This window comes from Danio rerio, chromosome 18 (assembly GCF_052040795.2).
Source record: "Danio rerio strain M-AB ecotype USA chromosome 18, GRCz13ab, whole genome shotgun sequence".
In the NCBI taxonomy this organism is placed as follows: Eukaryota; Metazoa; Chordata; class Actinopteri; order Cypriniformes; family Danionidae; genus Danio; species Danio rerio.
Genome location: NC_141038.1, coordinates 53,987,501 through 54,007,143, shown reverse-complemented (window position 1 = coordinate 54,007,143; position 19,643 = coordinate 53,987,501). Strand labels below are relative to the sequence as shown.

General features: G+C 36.9%; 1 protein-coding gene across 5 annotated transcripts in view; it reads left to right on the top strand.

Moving 5' to 3' along the window:
- Nucleotides 1-16,434, top strand: part of zgc:158464 — a 136,938-nt gene extending 120,504 nt beyond the window's left edge. For all 5 annotated transcript variants that reach the window (NM_001442139.1, NM_001442137.1, NM_001442136.1 and 2 more), the window contains 3 exon segments: nucleotides 3,822-3,957; nucleotides 5,678-5,797; nucleotides 13,191-16,434. In NM_001442139.1, coding sequence (NP_001429068.1) covers nucleotides 3,822-3,957; nucleotides 5,678-5,797; nucleotides 13,191-13,377 — 443 coding nt within the window. In that variant the 3' untranslated portion in view covers nucleotides 13,378-16,434.
- Nucleotides 16,435-19,643: the final 3,209 nt, after the last annotated feature.

The following is a 19,643-nucleotide window of genomic DNA, read 5'->3' as shown; positions in this document are numbered from 1 at the left end:
CATTATCATGCGTCTGGATTACACGTGCACATGCAGCAGCAGATGAGGATTTCTGATTTGTTGTGCTTACAGAAGAAGCGAACATTACAATGATCCATGTCAGTAATTTATGTGCACATACTGCGCATCAAACCTTGCTTGTGTTCTGGTGTACTCACACTATGTACAGTTGCCTTGACCCGGGCTGAAGCACGCTTGTCCTCCCTGCTGTCCCCCCCGACGGCCCGCACTCACATTACATTCGCGCCTGAGCATGCTTACATCATCGATGATGCGCTGTTCAGTTTAAGAAGCGAAGCGCTCTCGCTCAGCACAGTGGACATTTCTTTAATTATATCGTTTAGTGGTTTGATATGCGGTGACACACAGTCAGATATCACACCAAACAGATCAGCCTCTTGACGCTCATAAACAATCATAAAGCTCTAGTGCTGCAGGAATGAGCAGGTCTGCTGAAGCTGAGGTGAGGGGGTTTGTGTCTTATATAATCTACAACATGTTTGTGTTCATTGAACAGTAAGAATGATTATTAAATCCATATCAAACAGTTCCTTAAAATCACGTCTCGTCTTCAGTTTCAGGCTCAGGCGCGCTTTGCACTCACACACAAGAGTACCGCACCAAAGCCCAAGTGAACCGCGCTCAGAGCCCGATTTAGTGCACTCACACTTCTCAAACCATCCGGGAAACGGGCATGCGCATGGTTTGGATAGCATAGTGTACACTTTTCATATCATTAAACTATGATCAGTAGGAATATTGAAATGTTCTGTACCGCGGGACACACTGACCTCAAAAAGTGCCTTTGCTGTAAATAAAAATGTTCAAGTGTTTAATAAATAAATACACAAACATAATTCATCATCAGAGATCGCTACAGAGGAATAAACTGCCAACTATTCCAGCATATGTTTCACACAGGGGATGCCCTTTCAGCCGCAACCCAAAACTGGGAAACACCCATACACACTCATATACACACACACACACACACACACTCATACACTACGCCAGTGTAGTTGATCAGTTCCCCTATAGCGCATGTGTTTGGACTGTGGGGGAATCCGGAGCACCCGGAGGAAACCCACACCAACACAGGGAGAACATGCAAACTCCACACAGAAACACCAACTGACCCAGCCGAGACTCAAACCAGCGACCTTCTTGCTGTGAGGCCTCAGTGCGACACCACTGAGCCACCGTTCTGCCTAAATAAAATAAGTATTTGAAAATAGATATTGTAAGTATTTTCTATTTGATTATAAAACAGTCAAAATGGTAAAAAACATTTGAATATTACAATGTAAAATAGCGGGAATCTATCTTCATGTTAATCTGCCAGTGGGGGGAGGAAAATACTGACATTTACAGTGTGTGGAAAGTTTATTTTGCTCACCCCATCTGCAGATTATTTAACATGTTTTCGGGACAAAATCTCTTCATTTTGCCTTCATGTTTTCTCATCACAGATCATCATTCTTTATATTGATTTACCTAGAAAACACTTCTCGATTTGAGGATTTGTATATATTTGAACTAAGACAAGTCTAAAACTGTTAAGTAGGAAAAGTATGTTTTGCAGTGTGTATGTGTGTGTGTGTGTGAGCACGATGTGTGTGTGTGTGTGTGTGTGTGTGTGTGTGTGTGTGTGTGTAGTGAATCTGGTCACCGTCGCTTGAGGCTACAGATGAATCCATCAGAAACATGAGCTCTTTCACTACGGCTACTTCCTGTGACCCTTGCGACCCCTGTGACCTCTGTGACCCCTGTGCTGAGTCTCCTGCTGAAACCGATGCTCTACAACGGGCTTTGACTTCTTCCTTTAGATTCCTCCAGCACAGAGGCTGATGTGTTTTATTCACAGCGAGTGTTTTGCAGCTGCTACACCTCCAGTGAAAGAGTGTGTGGCTATTTTCGGTTTCCTTCAACTTAGTCCCTTATTTAACTGGGGTCGCCACCGCGGAATGAACCGACAACTATTCCAGCATATATTTTACACAGCGGATGCCCTTCCAGCTGCAACCGAGTGCTGGGAAACACCCATACACACTCATTCAAACACACACTCATACACTACGGCCAGTGTAGTTGATCAGTTCCCCTATAGCGCATGTGTTTGGACTGGAAACCGGAGCACCCGGAGCAAACCCACGCCAACACGGGGAGAACATGCAAACTCCACACAGAAACACCAACTGACCCAGCTGAGACTCAAACCAGAGACCTTCTTGCTGTTACACTTTGTCCAGTCTGATACACACTTTATATTGCATCTCAATCAGACAGTGAAGATCAATTATTTTCAAAGAAATCAGATCTTAAACACACACACACACACACACACACACACCTTCTTTTTCAGTATTGGTCTTCATGTCGTGTCATCAGTGTATTTTTTTGCATAATAAATAAGGTGGTAATTTATTTAACAGCGTAACAGTTCACCGGAAGCTGTTGAGAGCACTTACCGAAAAGGTTTGTGTGCATATACAGCATTTGCGACTCCTCTACAGGTGTTTATTGTGTGCATAAATCAGTGTGCTTGATTCAGGACGTCCCGTGAGCCGCCGCCGCCGCCGATACGCTTGAGTGCTTTTCAGTGTTTTTATGAAGTGGATCTGCTTTCATCACATGCAGGATGAGCTCCAATCCCTCCGGCTCTCGTCAGTTTCTGCTCAATAAAACACACACACACACACACACACACACACACACACACACACACACACACACACACACACACACACACACACACACTCACACAGCTCCATCTGCCAATCGCTGCTTCTACAAGCTCATGTTGGGGTTTTTTCCTCCTCGAAAGCTCTTTCCGGAGAGCAGTGCCATGCTGGAGTAATTACAGCTCGCTTGTGGGTTTTATTTCAACAGTTTTGATTTCGTTTTCGACTCTTGGACGTCGTCCAGTACATTTGTGATTACAATTAAAGAGTTGGAAATAGACATCCTTGCCAAATGAAGACAGTTTTTGGAGGAATAACATTGAGTCTGCTGTCTAATATCAGAATATTACAGCAATCTGGACCTCGACATGGCACAGATCATTTTCGTTTAATTACAGTTAATTGCTGTGCATTAATTAATGACATGTACTGTACATGCTAATGGTCTGTTTTAGGTGTAGTTATACAAGTATTGGCTTTCTATTAAATAATGACCCTTGCATTATTGCAATTAATCTTGAGAAATGTTAGCAATACAATGTTACATACATCATTAGAATAAATAAAGCCATAATAGTTTTTTATTTAAAGAACTAGACCTTATTCGGGTTTATAAACCCCCCATCTTTTAAATATAAGATAGTAAATATGAATCTAAAATAAATATAAGAGGTTCATTTCAATTTGTGAGGACAAATGACATGAGGATTTGCCAATTATAAATGTCATCTGTTGTTATATAAAAAAATGAATCTCAAAATTACATCCCTTAATGAGAAAAGATGCATGCGCTTGTATTTATATATTTATTTTTACATTAAAAGTTTTTATATTAAAATATGACACCAATATGTTATTTACATTTCTTTTCACATGTTATAATAGAGTGCATGACGCATAAGAGGAGAATGTGTTATTTAAAATACATATTAAAAACAAGTAAATACAATATTATTATATGAATATAAATATTAGATATACACTTCTTAAACTTAAAATGAAATATACATGATATATTAAATATTTGACCATAAATCATTGAATGTAAGTAAAAGGGCCTGTATTTAATGTTTGTGTGTCAGTGTTTTTCAGCTGTGTGGTTGTAGGAGTGATCTGTGTTGTGGTTTTCGTGTGTTATAGTTCAGTTTGATGGTGTGGAGAAGAATCGTCCTCTGCAGCGTCACTCCAGCGCCTGTCTGGTCAACATGAAGACGAGTTCAGTCGATCAGAGCGTTGGAGAGAGAATCGACCCCGCTCTGCCACTAGAGGGACAGTTGTGAGTCTTACACACACATGCACACACACACACACACACACACACACACACACACACACACACACACACTTGTGTTTTGATTCACTCGTTCTCTGATTCACTTGATTCTTTGATTAACAGATTGTCTGATTCCTTGACTTATTGATTCACTGATTCTCAAATTTTCTAATGTATAGTTTTTCTGATCCCCTGGTTCTCTGATTCACTGATTCTTTAAATCTATGAATCACTGATTATGTCGTGGTTTAATTTGCTGATGCACAGATTCAATAATTCTCTGATTTTCTGATTCTTAAATTTTCCTATTCACATATTGACTGATTCACTGATTCTCTGAATCACTGTTTGTTCATTCATTTATTCTCTGACTTACTGGTTTATTGTTCTCTGATTCACGGATTCTGTGATTCACTAATTATCTGATTCAATGATTCTCAGACTCTAATTCACTGATTCTCTGATTCACTAAATATCTGATTCACTGATTCTCAGACTCTCTGATTTACTGATTCTGTGATTCACCAATTATCTGATTCACTGATTCTCAGACTCTCTGATTTACTGATTCTGTGATTCACCAATTATCTGATTCACTGATTCTCAGACTCTCTGATTTACTGATTCTGTGATTCACTAATTATCTGATTTACTGATTCTCAGACTCTCTGATTTACTGATTCTGTGATTCACTAATTATCTGATTCACTGATTCTCAGACTCTCTGATTTACTGATTCTGTGATTCACTAATTATCTGATTCACTGATTCTCAGACTCTCTGATTTACTGATTCTGTGATTCACTAATTATCTAATTCACTGATTCATAAACTGCCTGATTCACTGATTCTCTGATTCACTAATTATCTTATTCACTAATTCTCAGACTCTCTGATTCACTGATTCTGTGATTCACTAATTATCTGATTCACTGATTCTCAGACTTTCTGATTCACTAATTATCTGATTCACTGATTCTCAGACTCTCTGATTCATTGATTCTGTTATTCACTAATTATTTGATTCACTGATTCTCAGACTTTCTAATTCACAGATTCTCTGATTCACTAATTATCTGATTCTCACACTCTCTGATTATCTGATTCACTAATTATCTGATTCACTGATTCTCAGACTCTGATTCACAGATTGTCTGATTCACTAATTCTCTTGTTCACCAGTTATCCGATTCACTTATTCTCAAACTCTGATTCACTGATTGCCTGGTTCACAGGATTTCTGATTTCTGATGCTCTGATTCACTGATTTTCAGATACTTTGGTTCATTGATTCTCTCGTTTAGTGATTCTCTGAGGATTTGATTCACTGATTCTTACATGCACGGATTTGTTGATTCTCTAAAGCAGTGATTCGCTGATTTTCTGATTCATTGAATCTTTGATGTTCTGATTATCTGATATTCTGATTCACTGGTTCTCTGATGCTCTGTTAATATAATTAATTGATTTGCGGATTCTTTAAAGCAGTATTTCACTGATTTGCTGATTCCCTGGGCAGTGGTTTACCAATCCTCTGATTCATTGAATCTCTAATTCTCTGATATTATGATTCACTAATTCTTTGATGCTCTGATACTATGATTCAATGATTTACTCATTCCCTAAAGAAGTCATTTAATGATTCTCTGTTTGATTGAATCTGATTCTCTGAAGCAGTGATTTACTGATTCACTGATTCTCTGATCTGTCTTCTTCTCCACAGCTGGTATCATGGTGCCATCAGCCGCACAGATGCAGAAGCTCTGCTCAGACTGTGTAAAGAGGCCAGTTACCTGGTCAGAAACAGCGAGACCAGCAAGAACGACTTCTCACTCTCGCTTAAGTAAGACACACACACACACACACACACACACACACTCCTTTTTAAAATGTGTGTATGCATACAGTCAAGTAATTGAGATGATAAATGAAATGAAGGAATAAACAAATTGAAGTTAAATGTAGGAAATCTGTCATGTCGATCTGTCCTGCAGGAGTGTGTTGTTTGTGCTGTAATGCTATCTATATGATAATTCCAGCCGTTGGATCTAAACAGAAGCACATAACCTCAGCTAAACCCCGAGTCCAACTCATTTCTGTGCTAATCAACAGCTGTCAATAGAGCACAACTGATATTGAACCTGAAAGCTCCATTTAAGAGGCAGTCAGTCAGATCTGGCCTGAATCAGTGCCTCAGCGGGAGCGAGCAGGTATAAACACACACACACATACCCACACACACACATCTGAGTTAAAGCAGACCTGACAGCTGTGCAGAAACTGAGACTTTACACACACACACACACACACACACACACACACACACACACACACACGGTGATCTGATCAAATATTCAGTCTGTGATGCGCATCAGTGATGAGCAACAGCACCAGACACACACCAATATCAGCTTCATATATTATGAAAGGGACTGTAATGACAATAATAATATGATGATGATGTGGAAACTGATGGGCTTGCATTATGTGATAACCAGCTAGATGTTTACTGGTTAACTGAATCACTGGTTGTGGATTTTCTGATGCACGGATTCATATGAAGCTCTGATTCACTGATTCTTTGATGTACTGATTCACTAATGAACTAATTCACTTGATTCTCTGATGCACTGATTCCCTTGATGTTCTGATTCAGTGATTCTCTGATGCACTGATTAACTTGAGGCTCTGATTCAGTGATTCTCTGATACACTGATTCCCTTGAAGTTCTGATTCAGTGATTCTCTGATGCACTGATTCACTTGAGGCTCTGATTCAGTGATTCTCTGATACACTGATTCCCTTGAAGTTCTGATTCAGTGATTCTCTGATGCACTGATTCACTTGAGGCTCTGATTCAGCGATTCTCTGATGCACTGATTCCCTTGAGGCTCTGATTCAGTGATTCTCTGATGCACTGATTCACTTGAGGCTCTGATTCAGTGATTCTCAGATGCACTGATTCCCTTGAGGTTCTGATTCAGTGATTCTCTGATGCACTGATTCACTTGATGCTCCGATTTAGTGATTCTCTGATACACTGATTCACTTGAGGCTCTGATTAAGTGATTCTCTGATGCACTGATTCACTTGAGGCTCTGATTAAGTGATTCTCTGATGCACTGATTTCCTTGAGGTTCTGATTCACTGATTCTCTGATGCACTGATTCACTTGAGGCTCTGATTAAGTGATTCTCTGATGCACTGATTCACTTGAGGCTCTGATTCAGTGATTCTCTGATGCACTGATTCACTTGAGGCTCTGATTAAGTGATTCTCTGATGCACTGATTCACTTGAGGCTCTGATTCAGTGATTCTCTGATGCACTGATTCACTTGAGGCTCTGATTAAGTGATTCTCTGATGCACTGATTCACTTGAGGCTCTGATTAAGTGATTCTCTGATGCACTGATTCACTTGAGGCTCTGATTAAGTGATTCTCTGATGCACTGATTTCCTTGAGGCTCTGATTAAGTGATTCTCTGATGCACTGATTCCCTTGAGGCTCTGATCCACTGATTCTCTAATGCACTGATTCACTTAAATGTATTCAGTACATTGTTTAAAATAGTGTTATTAGCATATCATTAACAACGGCATTGTTTACTGCTTAAAATATATTCACTCTTTAAAGATGTCATAATTAAAATGTTATAATAAAATTAATTCATATCTTAAATCAATAATAATATCTACTTTTTGTTAGAATACAGTATTTGTTTTGCCCCAGAATAGACATTAATATGACCAATAATGCACAGCTATATGCTAATGAGCAAAAGTGTGCGCCAGTATTGTCTGTTTGAGCTCAATAGTGCCGTCAGAGTGTTTCGCTCACGCGCAACAGAGCGATTTTTCTCAATCTGATTTGTGGCTCCGAGTGCAGTAAGTGATATGAACGAGTTGAGTCTCTTAAAGGTCTTAAAAGGCAAAGAGGTTTTTATCGCTGACCTGCTTTATGGATGGAGAAAGACACAGAACGGCTGAAGGGAGAGGAATAAATCTCCTCTGAATGGAGGGAGAGTAAAAGTTTATGAATTAGCGGTGCACTAATGCACATCGGCAGCAGGACCACGAGCGCTGTGAGGAACCGGAGAACGGGTCACTGCAGAAACACACTCTTTGGGCTTGTAATTTAAAGAGATGATAACGCCGGAGCTCATCTGCACTTTCCGCTCATCTGATGTACCATAAAAGCAGCAGCAGGTTTATCAGCTTCAGCAGAGTTTCCCTTCATCCGCATCAATCTCCACAGCTTTAATTACCATCAGCTCTGCGCATTAATGAAGGCTGTAAGTTAAAGAAGTCTACCGGGTGAAGCCAAGTGAAAATCCTGTCCATTACACATAGAATAAACCTACAGGAATGTGCAAATATGTAGAGCTATAGAAATGAAATAATATATGATATATAATTTAATATATAAAGTCATATTTTAATAATAATATTGCTAATTACATGCACACCGATGATATTACTTATCATGTAATATAAATATCAGACATTTACATAATTCTCATATGTTCAGGTCATATAACTGCATTCTTACAGACTAGAAAGTTTACATAGATCTGAAGTGGCTGCATTATTACAATGTTATTATATAAAAGTAATATTTTGATTATAATATTATAATATTCCTAATATTTTTAATGCAGCCACTTCTGAACTATATTAACTTTCTAGTCTGTAAGAATGCAGTTACATGACCTGAACATATTTATTTATTTTCAGCTTAGTCTCTTTATTCATCAGGGGTCGCAACTATTACAGTATATGCTTTACACAGCGGATGCCCTTCCAGCTGCAACCCATCACTGGGAAACACCCATACACACTCATTCACCAACCACAGCCAATTTAGTTGATCAGTTCCCCTATAGCGCATGTGTTTGGACTGTGCGGGAAATCGGAGCACGCGGAGGAAACCCACACCAACACAGGGAGAACATGCAAACTCCACACAGAAACACCAACTGACCCAGCTGAGGATCAAACCAGCGACCTTCTTGCTGTGAGGTGACAGCCCCACCCACCGCGCCGCCGACCTGAACATATGTAATATGTAAATGATAAATATGTTGAAGGGATTTATATTATAGGATAATTAATATGATCTAAGTGCTTGTTTTGTTATAAACATGTGCAAACGAGATACTTATTTAAAAACTTGTGGTACAAAAGTTTTCTTTAAGTAGGTTGATGTTTTAATTTTATTGCTTCTATATTTTATTGTTTATTATTATACATTTTAGTGGATTTTTATTATATATATATATATAAACAGTGTGTGTGTGTGTGTGTGTGTGTGTGTGTGTATATATAATTAAAGCCCATTAAACACATATTTTTATCAGAATCAGATAAAGAGAATATTTCACCTACAATTTGTTTTAATTTTTTTATTTTTAACCATTTTTTTTTACTGATTTTTGGGCGAAAAAGACTGCTGGTGGTCACACTTTAATTTGATGGTCCAGTTGTTAAATTAAGTTACAGCATCTACATGTCAACTAATTCTCATTAGATTATAAGCAGGCTGTTAGGTTAGGGTTAGAGTTAGAGTTAGTCTGTTGACGTACTTGCACAGTTTCTTATAGTCAGTTAAATGTATTTTTACTGTCAGTATCAACAGATAATAAGCAGACAGTCTACTAAAACTCAAATGGAGCATCAATATCAAGTGTTACCCTACTGGTTCATTCATTCATCCATTCATTTTATTTTCGGCTCAGTCCTTTTATTATTCTGGGGTCACCACAGCGGAATGAACTGCCTACTATTCCAGCATATGTTTTACATTTTTACCTTGCAACCCATCTCTGGGAAACACCCATACACAATTATTCACAGACACACACACACACACACACACACACACACACACACACACACACACACACACACACACACACACACACACACTCACACACATACACTACATCAATTTCCCTATAGCGCATGTGTTTGGACTGTGGGGGAAACCGGAGCACCCGGAGAGAACATGCAAACTCCACACAGAAACACCAACTAACCCAGCCGAGGCTCAAACTAGCAACCTTCTTACTGTTTGAAGTCTTCTTCTGACAGCACTACCTACTGCACCACTGCGTCGCCCCTGTGGTTTATATATTTTGTATTAAACAGAAATAAAAGATATTTATAGATGTTTGTAACAAGTAGAGGGAGATTAAATGATGACAGAATCTTCATTTTTGGTTGAAATATTGCGTTAATATTAAAACTCAAGTTGCATATTTGTGCATGTAAACCCTCAGGAGCTGAAGTGCATGCTTTGTTTGTTTCCACAAGCCGGCAGCTCAGTCCAGATGATGTTGTGTGCTTATCGACAGCACGTCAGAGCTGCCGTCAATACTTCTTAACTCCTATTGAACCCGTTTAAAGATGACAGCAGCTGAACACTTGCAGTGACTCTTCATGCAGTTAATGAGTCAAACACTTGACACATATTCAGATCTGCAGATCCTCCACAGTATCAGTGAACAGACCGACATCATAGTGGAGCACATGAACCTCTCAGATCTATGAGGTGAAGTGAGTCCTCGTGTTGAAGAGAATCATGGAGTATCAGTGATGACGGCACTGAGAGATGAGGGTGTCCTCTGTGGTCATTGCTATGAGCTCTATTATCATTGTTTACAAGTGCTGAGCTGAAATTCAGGTATGCTAATGAGTGTTTAGGGTTTATGATCAATTACAACAGATTGGGTAATCTGACCAATCAGAGCATACTAAGAGATCTAACCAATCAGAGAGGAGTAGAACCAACTGACCAATTGGAGCAGAGTACGTCTTCCTGACCAATCACAACACACTTAGTCATCAGACCAATCAGAGCACAACTGTTTGACCAATCCGAGCAGAGTAAGGCCACCTGACCAATCACAACTCACTTAGAGATCTGACCTATCGGAGCAACTGACCAAACAGATGAAAAGGCTACAAGACCAATCAGAGCAAAGCTATATGACCAATCAGAGCAAAGTAGAAGCATTCGACCAATTAGAGCACAGTAGGGCCATTTGACCAATAACAACACACTGAAATCTGGCCAATCAGAGCAGAGTATAACCATTTGACCAATCAGATCAGAGTATTTTTTATACTATTTTTTTTTTATATTTTCTGATGTTGTATAATATATTTTGTGGCTGTTTTAGCTGGTTCACATCCAAATATCTTCAAGTCTCTGCACTATTTTAGAGTAATATCCAGCATTCTCAAGACAAGCACACGCTCTTTTCCACCACAGCAGTATAATGTTGCACAGCAGTATAGTCAGATTTCGATCCTGCAGGTTTTGTCAGGTGTGCAGCTTCTCTCTGTCCTTGGCTTTTAATTTGCTTTGCATTCAGTGTCCCGTTGAGAGAACATTTTAAAGGCTGTACAGCGGCGCTTATTAAAGCTGTGCGTCTCCTGCTCTACATTACACACACACACAAACACGCACGTGATGCGCTTGCCAATGAGAGCCGCTGTCTGACAAACTAATCAAACATTGTTTTCTTTATTAACCTCTTTAAGGTCAAGTTCAAGTTGCTTTATCGCAGTGATGCCAGAGTAATAGCAATAAGCATATAGCACGCATAATATCCAGATAAAAAAATGAATAAATAAATAATTAAATTTACAGAAATATAAGAAATAAAAGATGATTTTGCTTAAGTTTCTGTTTCAAGTAGCAAAACAAAATTTAATGTTTTTAAATAAACAAATAAATAAGCATGATGATAAATAGTAATAAATAATTAATATTAATAATAAATAATTTAAATAATTTAAAAAGCATAAATTATTATTAATATTATTATTATTGTTATAATTATTATTATTATTATTATTATTATCATTATTAATCATCATCATCATAACAATAATAATCATAACAATAATAATAATATCCAAATGAGTAAATCATTTGTTAATTCATTTATTCATTAATAACATCACAGCATATAAGAAATAAGAAATGATTTTGCTTCAGTTTCTCTTTCAAGTAACAAGAAAATATTAAGTATTTTTATTAAATAAATATATATGGTGATGGTATAAATAAATAAATAAATAAATAAATAAAAAACATGATAAAAGAATTCAAAATAAATAAAAAAATCAATTATTGATATTATCATCATCATAATGAGGATCATAACATCCTAATAAATAAATAAATAACTTAAAATAAACAAAAAACATAATAATTATAATGATCATAATTCACTCATTCATTTTCTTGTCGGCTTAGTCCCTTTATTAATCCGGGGTCGCCACAGTGGAATGAACCGCCAACTTATCCAGCACATTTTTACGCAGTGGATGCCCTTCCAGCCGCAAACCATCTCTGGGGAATGATTGTAATATCCAAATAAATAAATAAATAATATTAATAATAAAATAATTTAAAATTAATAAAAACAGCAATTATTATTAATTTTTATAATAATCATTATCATAATAATCATTAATATGATTCTAATATCCAAATACATAAGCAAAACAACAAATAAAAAAACAAACAAACAAATAAACAAATGAATAAATAAATACAAAACATCAATTATTATTATTATTATTATTATTAATAATCATCATAATAATCATTATCATAATAATCATTTAAATGATTCTAATATCCAAATAAATAAGCAAAACAACAAAAAAAAAACAACCAAACAAACAACCAAACAAATGAATAAATAAATACAAAACATCAATTATTATTAATTATAATAAGTATAATCATCATCATTATCATCATCAAAACCATAATAATATAAAAATGACCATAATACCCCAAAAATCTATATTTAAATAAATAAACATGATGATGTTAATAAATAAATAAAACATAAATTAATTAATTAAAAAAATCTAATAAATAAAAACATCTATTGTTATTATTATTATTATTATCATCATCATTATTATTATTATTATTATTATTATTATTAATAATAATAGTAGTAGTAATCATAATCATAATTGTTATAATCATTATAATGATCCTACTTTCCAAACAAACATACAAAATAAATAAATAAATAAATAAATAAATAAATAAATAAATAAATAAATAAATAAATAAATAATCAAGTAAGTAAACTTGTACACCAAAAAAAGGGTTACTGCTTTAGGTTACTCTCTTTCTGTTTCTGTCTCTCTCTCCCTCCCTCCTTCAATAACCCTAAATCTCTCTCTCTCTCTCTCTCTCCAGGAGCAGTCAGGGCTTCATGCATATGAAGCTCTCGCGGACCAAAGACAGTAAATATGTGCTGGGTCAAAACAGCTGCCTGTTCGACAGCGTTCCCGAGATCATCCACTATTACTCCAGCCGCAAACTACCCATTAAAGGAGCCGAGCACATGTCCCTGCTGTACCCCGTGGCCATACGGACACTTTAGCCCATGCTGAGAAACCATTATTCAGCAAAAGTAAAGTGCTACTGAGATCCTGCAAGAAGACTCATTTTCATCTCAAGCAGAGCTACTGACTCCAGATCAGCGTTTTTGGACCCACATTTTGTCAGTGGTTTGTTTCTGCGCTCCTACAAACTAACTGTACAGAAACTGTCATGTGTGGCGTTTATACTGATTTATCACTCATTTGTTGACTTCTGGAACACTGTTCATATGAAACAAAGACACTGAACCGTGCGTTTAATTAGCAGAACGTGACTGTCTGTGATGATAGTGTTGTCTAAACATACAGAGTCTGAGATATTAACCATTAATCACATGAACATTTGCAGATGATACAGAGAAAAACACATGCAGAGATTGAATAAGACTGACCCACATGAAAAAAAATACTGTGGTCATTTATAGTGAATACTGTGGTGTTTTTAACTATACTATAGTACCCTGGGTTGTTGTGACCCAATGCTGGGTCAAATATTGACAAACACGACTGTTGGGTTAAAAAAAATTATAATTTAAAAACAAAAATCAACCCAGCATTTTTTAGTGTAAAGCACTTGAATTAAATAGTTGTGGTCATTCTGTGGTTGCTATGGTAATACATAAGCTATAGTAATTGATCGTGTTATGGTGATTCTACAGTTGCTGTGGTAACGCAACAATAGTAACTGATATGTTGGTGTGATTTGTATGGTGATTCTATAGTTTCTATGGTAACAAAAACAGTAATTGATCTGTTGGGGTGATTCTATAGTTACTATGGTAACACAACAACAGCAAGTGATCTGTTGCGGTTATTCTACAGTTGCTATGGTAACCCAACAGTAGTAACTGATATGTTGTGGGGATTCAATAGTTGCTATGGTAACACAACAACTACAGTCATTATTTTGCTGTGGTGATTCCACAGTTGCTATGGTAACACGACAACTATAGTGATTAATCTGTTGTGGTTATTCTACAGTTGCTATAGTAACACGACAGTAATTGATCTGTTGCTGGGATTCTATAGTTGCTATGGTAACGCAACAACAGTAATTGATCTGTTGTGGTGATTCCACAGTTGCTATGGTAACACTACAACTACAGTAATTGATCTGCTGTGGTTATTCTGTAGTCGCTATGGTAACACAACAGCTGCAGTAATATAAAGAAATGAGGCAATCCTGTGGTTTTCTCCTAGTATAGGGTTTATTATACTACACTACACCACAGTTTACTGCAGTAAAAACTAAAGTACACTACAGTACAGTTTATCAGTTCACTGTTGCATGCTGGCACATGCTGTAATGTATACAGTATAACACAACTGACTATAGCGTGGTTCAGAAATACTATGGTATTCACTATAAACTGCAGTATTCCTAATGTTCAGAGGCAGAATCAAGACTGAAGTATCACCGGGATGTTTTCCAGAGCCACAGATTTCCTGTAGTCCCCTAAAATCAGTAGTGAAAAGAGGAGAGCTGGATGCTGCCTTTTAAGTGTACTTGGACTGGGCCGCTGTGCAGATCATGTGTCTGAAGCGCGAAGCGAGGACCTTTAGATTGAGACTAAAATAAAAGAGTCACTTTATAGTGGAGGAGAGCTGAGGGCGATCTGGAGAATGAAACGCGCCTGTATTGTCTACCTCAGAAAATCAGTTTCATTGCTCCATCACCCGCCGCTGCGTACGGTACAGTGACCTGCAGAGTTAAGCGTGCGTGCGTGTGTGTGTGTGTGTGTGTGTGTGTTTGTCCCGTTCTGCAGACTCACGTTTCCTCCAGACTTTGCCTTTTGCTTTAGGAGATGCTTGTTGTTTAGCTGGATGTGATCAGACGCTTCTGTGAGTGTGCTGTCCTGTGGTTTCTGCCTTATACTGTACATGCATGGACTAAAGAGAAGCAGAGCGCCGAGGAGGAGTCCAGCACTGCGCTCTCACACTCGCTCTGCTCTGCTCTAACTTATTATGGAGAAAATAATATCAATCACAATAATAATGATGATGATGTCTGACTGAGACCATGTTTCCGGCCAGTGTGTGTGTGTGTGTGTGTGTGTGTGTGAGAGAGAGTGTGTGATGCTGATATAGGTGACCTTTGTTTAGTTTGTATAGTTGACATTGCTTTGCATGTGTGTGTCTGATTTTGTGTGTGTGTGTGTGTGTGTGTGTGTGTGTCTGATTGTGGGTGTGTGTGTGTGTGTATATGTGCACACTTATGCATGTGTGTGCGCGTGCTTATGAGTGTGAGTGTGTGATGCTGATACAGTTGACCTTACATTGCTTTGCAAGTGTGTGAGTTTGTCTGAGTGTGTGTTTGTGTGTTTATGTGCACACTTATGCGTGTGTGTGTGTGTGTGTGTGTGTGTGTGTGTGTGTGTGTGTGTGTGTGTGTGTGTGTGTGTGCATACGTGTGTATTTCTGTATGCGCGTGTGTGTGTGTGTGTGTGTGTGCACATGCTTGTGTGCATGTGTGTGTGTACATACGTGTGTGTGTGTCTGTGTGCGTGCGTGTGCATGTGTGTGTGTGAGATTCTCATATATCTGACCTTACATTGCTTTGCTAGTGTGTGGGTTTGTGTGTGCGTGCGTATGTTTTGTTGTATAGAGTGTGTGTTGGTGTGTGCACATGTATATGTGTTAAGTGTGTATAAGTGTGTCTCTGAGTGTATGTCTGACTGTGTGTGTGTGTGTTGTTTATACATCTGACCTTATGTTGCTTTGTGATTGTAAACTGATACTCTGATTGGAGGCTGTTTGCCATGGAAACCATTTAGAGCAGTTCAGCCAATCAGATGACAGATGCTCCTTGACCTCTGCTGTGACCTGTGCTAGTCCTCTTTCTTCTGTCATCCAGACACTCTTTATCTTCATGTTGTTCTTGTGGTGTGTGTGTGTGTGTGTGTGTGTGTGTGTGTGTGTGTGTGTGTGTGTGTGTGTGTGTGTGTGTGTGTGTATCAGCATCTGTACAGAAGCTCTCGCCAGATGTAAATACTGAATGTATTGTTGGGGATGTGGAGGATTTGAGATTATGACTAATAAAGTTTATGGGTCTAACTTAACCAGGTCTGCTGTTTATTAACAGTTTTACTTATTTCATTCATCTTCTTCCTCTTCTCCTTTTTAGTTTTGTATGTATTTTATTTTATATCATTTTCTTTAAGACAGCACTTGTTCTCGTGATGTTCTACAGGATTAAATGGTTTGTACGGCATCTTAATTGGTCATTTTCCTAGCTTGTATGTTTCTAACCATCAACATTCAGTTACAGATGTTCTTGAAATTAGTATTTTATTTATTTGTTTATTTATTTATTTGTTTATTGTATTTTATCGTGTTTTTGTTTTTATTTTATTATTTTATTTTTATTTAATTTATTAAAACATTTGATTTAATTTTATTATTTAATTTAATTTTTTTATTTTATATAATTTTCTTTTATTTAAATTTTTTTAATTGTAATTTTTAAATGTAATTTTTATTTATTTATATTTTTATTTTATTATTTATTTATTTTATTTCATTTTATTGAATTTATTCATTGAATTTTTATTTTATTTATTTCGTTTTCTTTATATAATTTTATTCCTTCCTGTCAGGTTTGTTTGGTGCTTTATTATGTATGTTTTCTCTGTGTTGTTTATGTCTTGTCTTCAGGATTAATGCTAGTACACACACATTCAGCGAGTGTGTTTTATGTGGACCGCTGGTCTTTTACTGAAGGTGTTTTTGTCACTGTCTCTGAATGTAAATAGAGACGCTTCTTCTTCTTTGAGCTGGACATTATCACAGTAACTCAAGTGTGAAAATGACAATAGAGTTTGTGCGAGACCTGAATGACATGAGCTGAGGAAACGTTCATCACCAAACATTGCGAAATATCAAAACACAGAGCAGTATTGTGAAAGCCAATTCATCCATTAACGGATTATTAAAAACAATCCGCTGCACAGGAAGTTCTGCTCACCTTTCTAGTTGAGCCTGTCTGGGTGGAAAACAGTCACTATGAGGAAAAAAAAAGAGATACTTATTGCCAGTGCGATAAAGAATACAGCAATATACAGTAAACACTGTAGAGCTTTATAACCATAGTCTAGTTCAGGACTCCAATTAATCTGTTGTGGTGATTCTACAGTTGCTATGGTAACACAACAGTTATAGTAATTGATCTGTTGTGAGGATTCTACAGTTGCTATGGTAACATGACAACTACAGTAATTGATCTGCTGTGGTGATTCTGCAGTTGCTATGGTAACATGACAACTACAGAAATTTATCAGTTGTGGTGATTTTACAGTTGCTATGGTAACACCTACAGTAATTGATCTGTTGTGGTGATTCTGCAGTTGCTATGGTAACATGACAACTACAGTAATTTATCAGTTGTGGTGATTCTACAGTTGCTATGGTAACAACTACAGTAATTGATCTGTTGTGGTGATTCTGCAGTTGCTATGTTTATAAAACACAAACAGAACATTTCGCCTGATTTATGATTATAGATTCTGCATATGCCGTGTTTGATTCAACTGTTCAGTGTTAGTTAATTTTCCAGCCTATCAAATCATCGTCAGACGGAGGAAAGGAGCGCTGTGATGACCAACACAAACTGATCTCCCAGAGTGCTTTGCTCTTTAATAGTGTGAAGTGTTTATTTCAGCATATGCTCACGTCATGGTGAAGACTCTTGTGTCAGGTGTGATGCTGTGAGAAATGGTCTCCATAGCAACTCTCCCGAGGATACAATGTATGTGTGTTATGTAATGTTTCTTTTGATCTCCTTTGGTATTTGTATTCATCAACTGAAACGCATTCAGATGCAATGAACGAGAGATGTGTGTGTGTGTGTGTGTTAGAGACAGTTTGTGTGTGTCTTCAGAATGGGTTCCTCTGTGTGTGTGTGTGACAGAGAGAGAGAAAGTGTGTTAGAGAGACAGTTTGTGTGTGTTTCCAGAATGGGTTGCTCTGTGTGCGTCTGTGAATCTGCAGACTGTTATTCAGTTCATCCTGTTTATTGATCTGAGGTCTGTCTGTCTGTCTTGACAGCATCAGTGGAGCAGATGTAAACACACACAGCTCTAGAAAACTGCACACAGGTTGGTATGTGTGTATGACTATAAGAGTTTGTGTTTGTGTGCGCGTTTCCGGAATAGGTTGCTCAGTGTGTGACTGTATGTGTCTCCAGATTTTGTGTGTGTGTGTGTGTGTGTGTGTGAGAGTGTCTCCAGATTACTAAGAAGTATTACTGTTAATCTAGAAGTTATAATAAAACTGTCATGAATATCAGTAATAATATTAATGATAACAATAGTAGCAGTAATAATAACACTATTCATAATAAAAAAACTGAAATGTTTAACAATAACTGGAAGTTACAGACAATAATAATAATAAAAATAAAAGTGATGATGTTAAGTATAGAAATACCAATATTAATGATGATATTAATAATATTTATACTAATACTAATGCTAGTGGTTTAACAAAATATTATAAAAGTAATAGGTGTCTACATGCTGCTGATTATAATAATTAAGATGTTTAGCATAAAATAAAATGATAATTAGTAAAAAAATTAGTGATGGGCATCACAGTGGCACAGGTCACTGGTTCGAGTCCCAGCTGGGTCAGATGGTATTTCTGTGTGGAGTTTGCATGTTCTCCCCGTGTTGGCGTAGGTTTCAGTCCAAACACATAGGCTATGTACTAAACTGGCTGTAGCGTATGAGCGAAAAGTGTATGGGTGTTTCCTAGTACTGGGTTGCAGCTAAAAGGGCATCCGCTGTGTACAACAAATGCTGGATACGTCGGCGGTTCATTCCACGGTGGCGACCCCTGATTAATAAAGGGAGTAAGCGGAAGGAAAATACACATGATAAAAAGTTTAAAAAAAATAAATAAATGAGAATTAAAGGCATCTAATAATAATGATGCTAATAATGTGTAATAATACTAATATTAATGATTACAATGATAATAGCAGTAGTAGTAGTATTTATATTAGTACTAATAGGTTAAACATAATCAAATGAATAGCTAGCTATAGGCAGCTGATAGTAATAAAGATGTTTATGACAATAAAATGATTAATAATCAAAATGAAAACAATAATACTAGTCATTATAATATCAATCATATTAGGAATAATAAATTAAACTACCTTTGATGTTTGTTAATTTACAGACACAATTATTTACTATTATATTAGTTATCATTCATGATCAGGGTTAGTTAAAATCAATTTTGCACTTATAATAATGAGCATTATTGA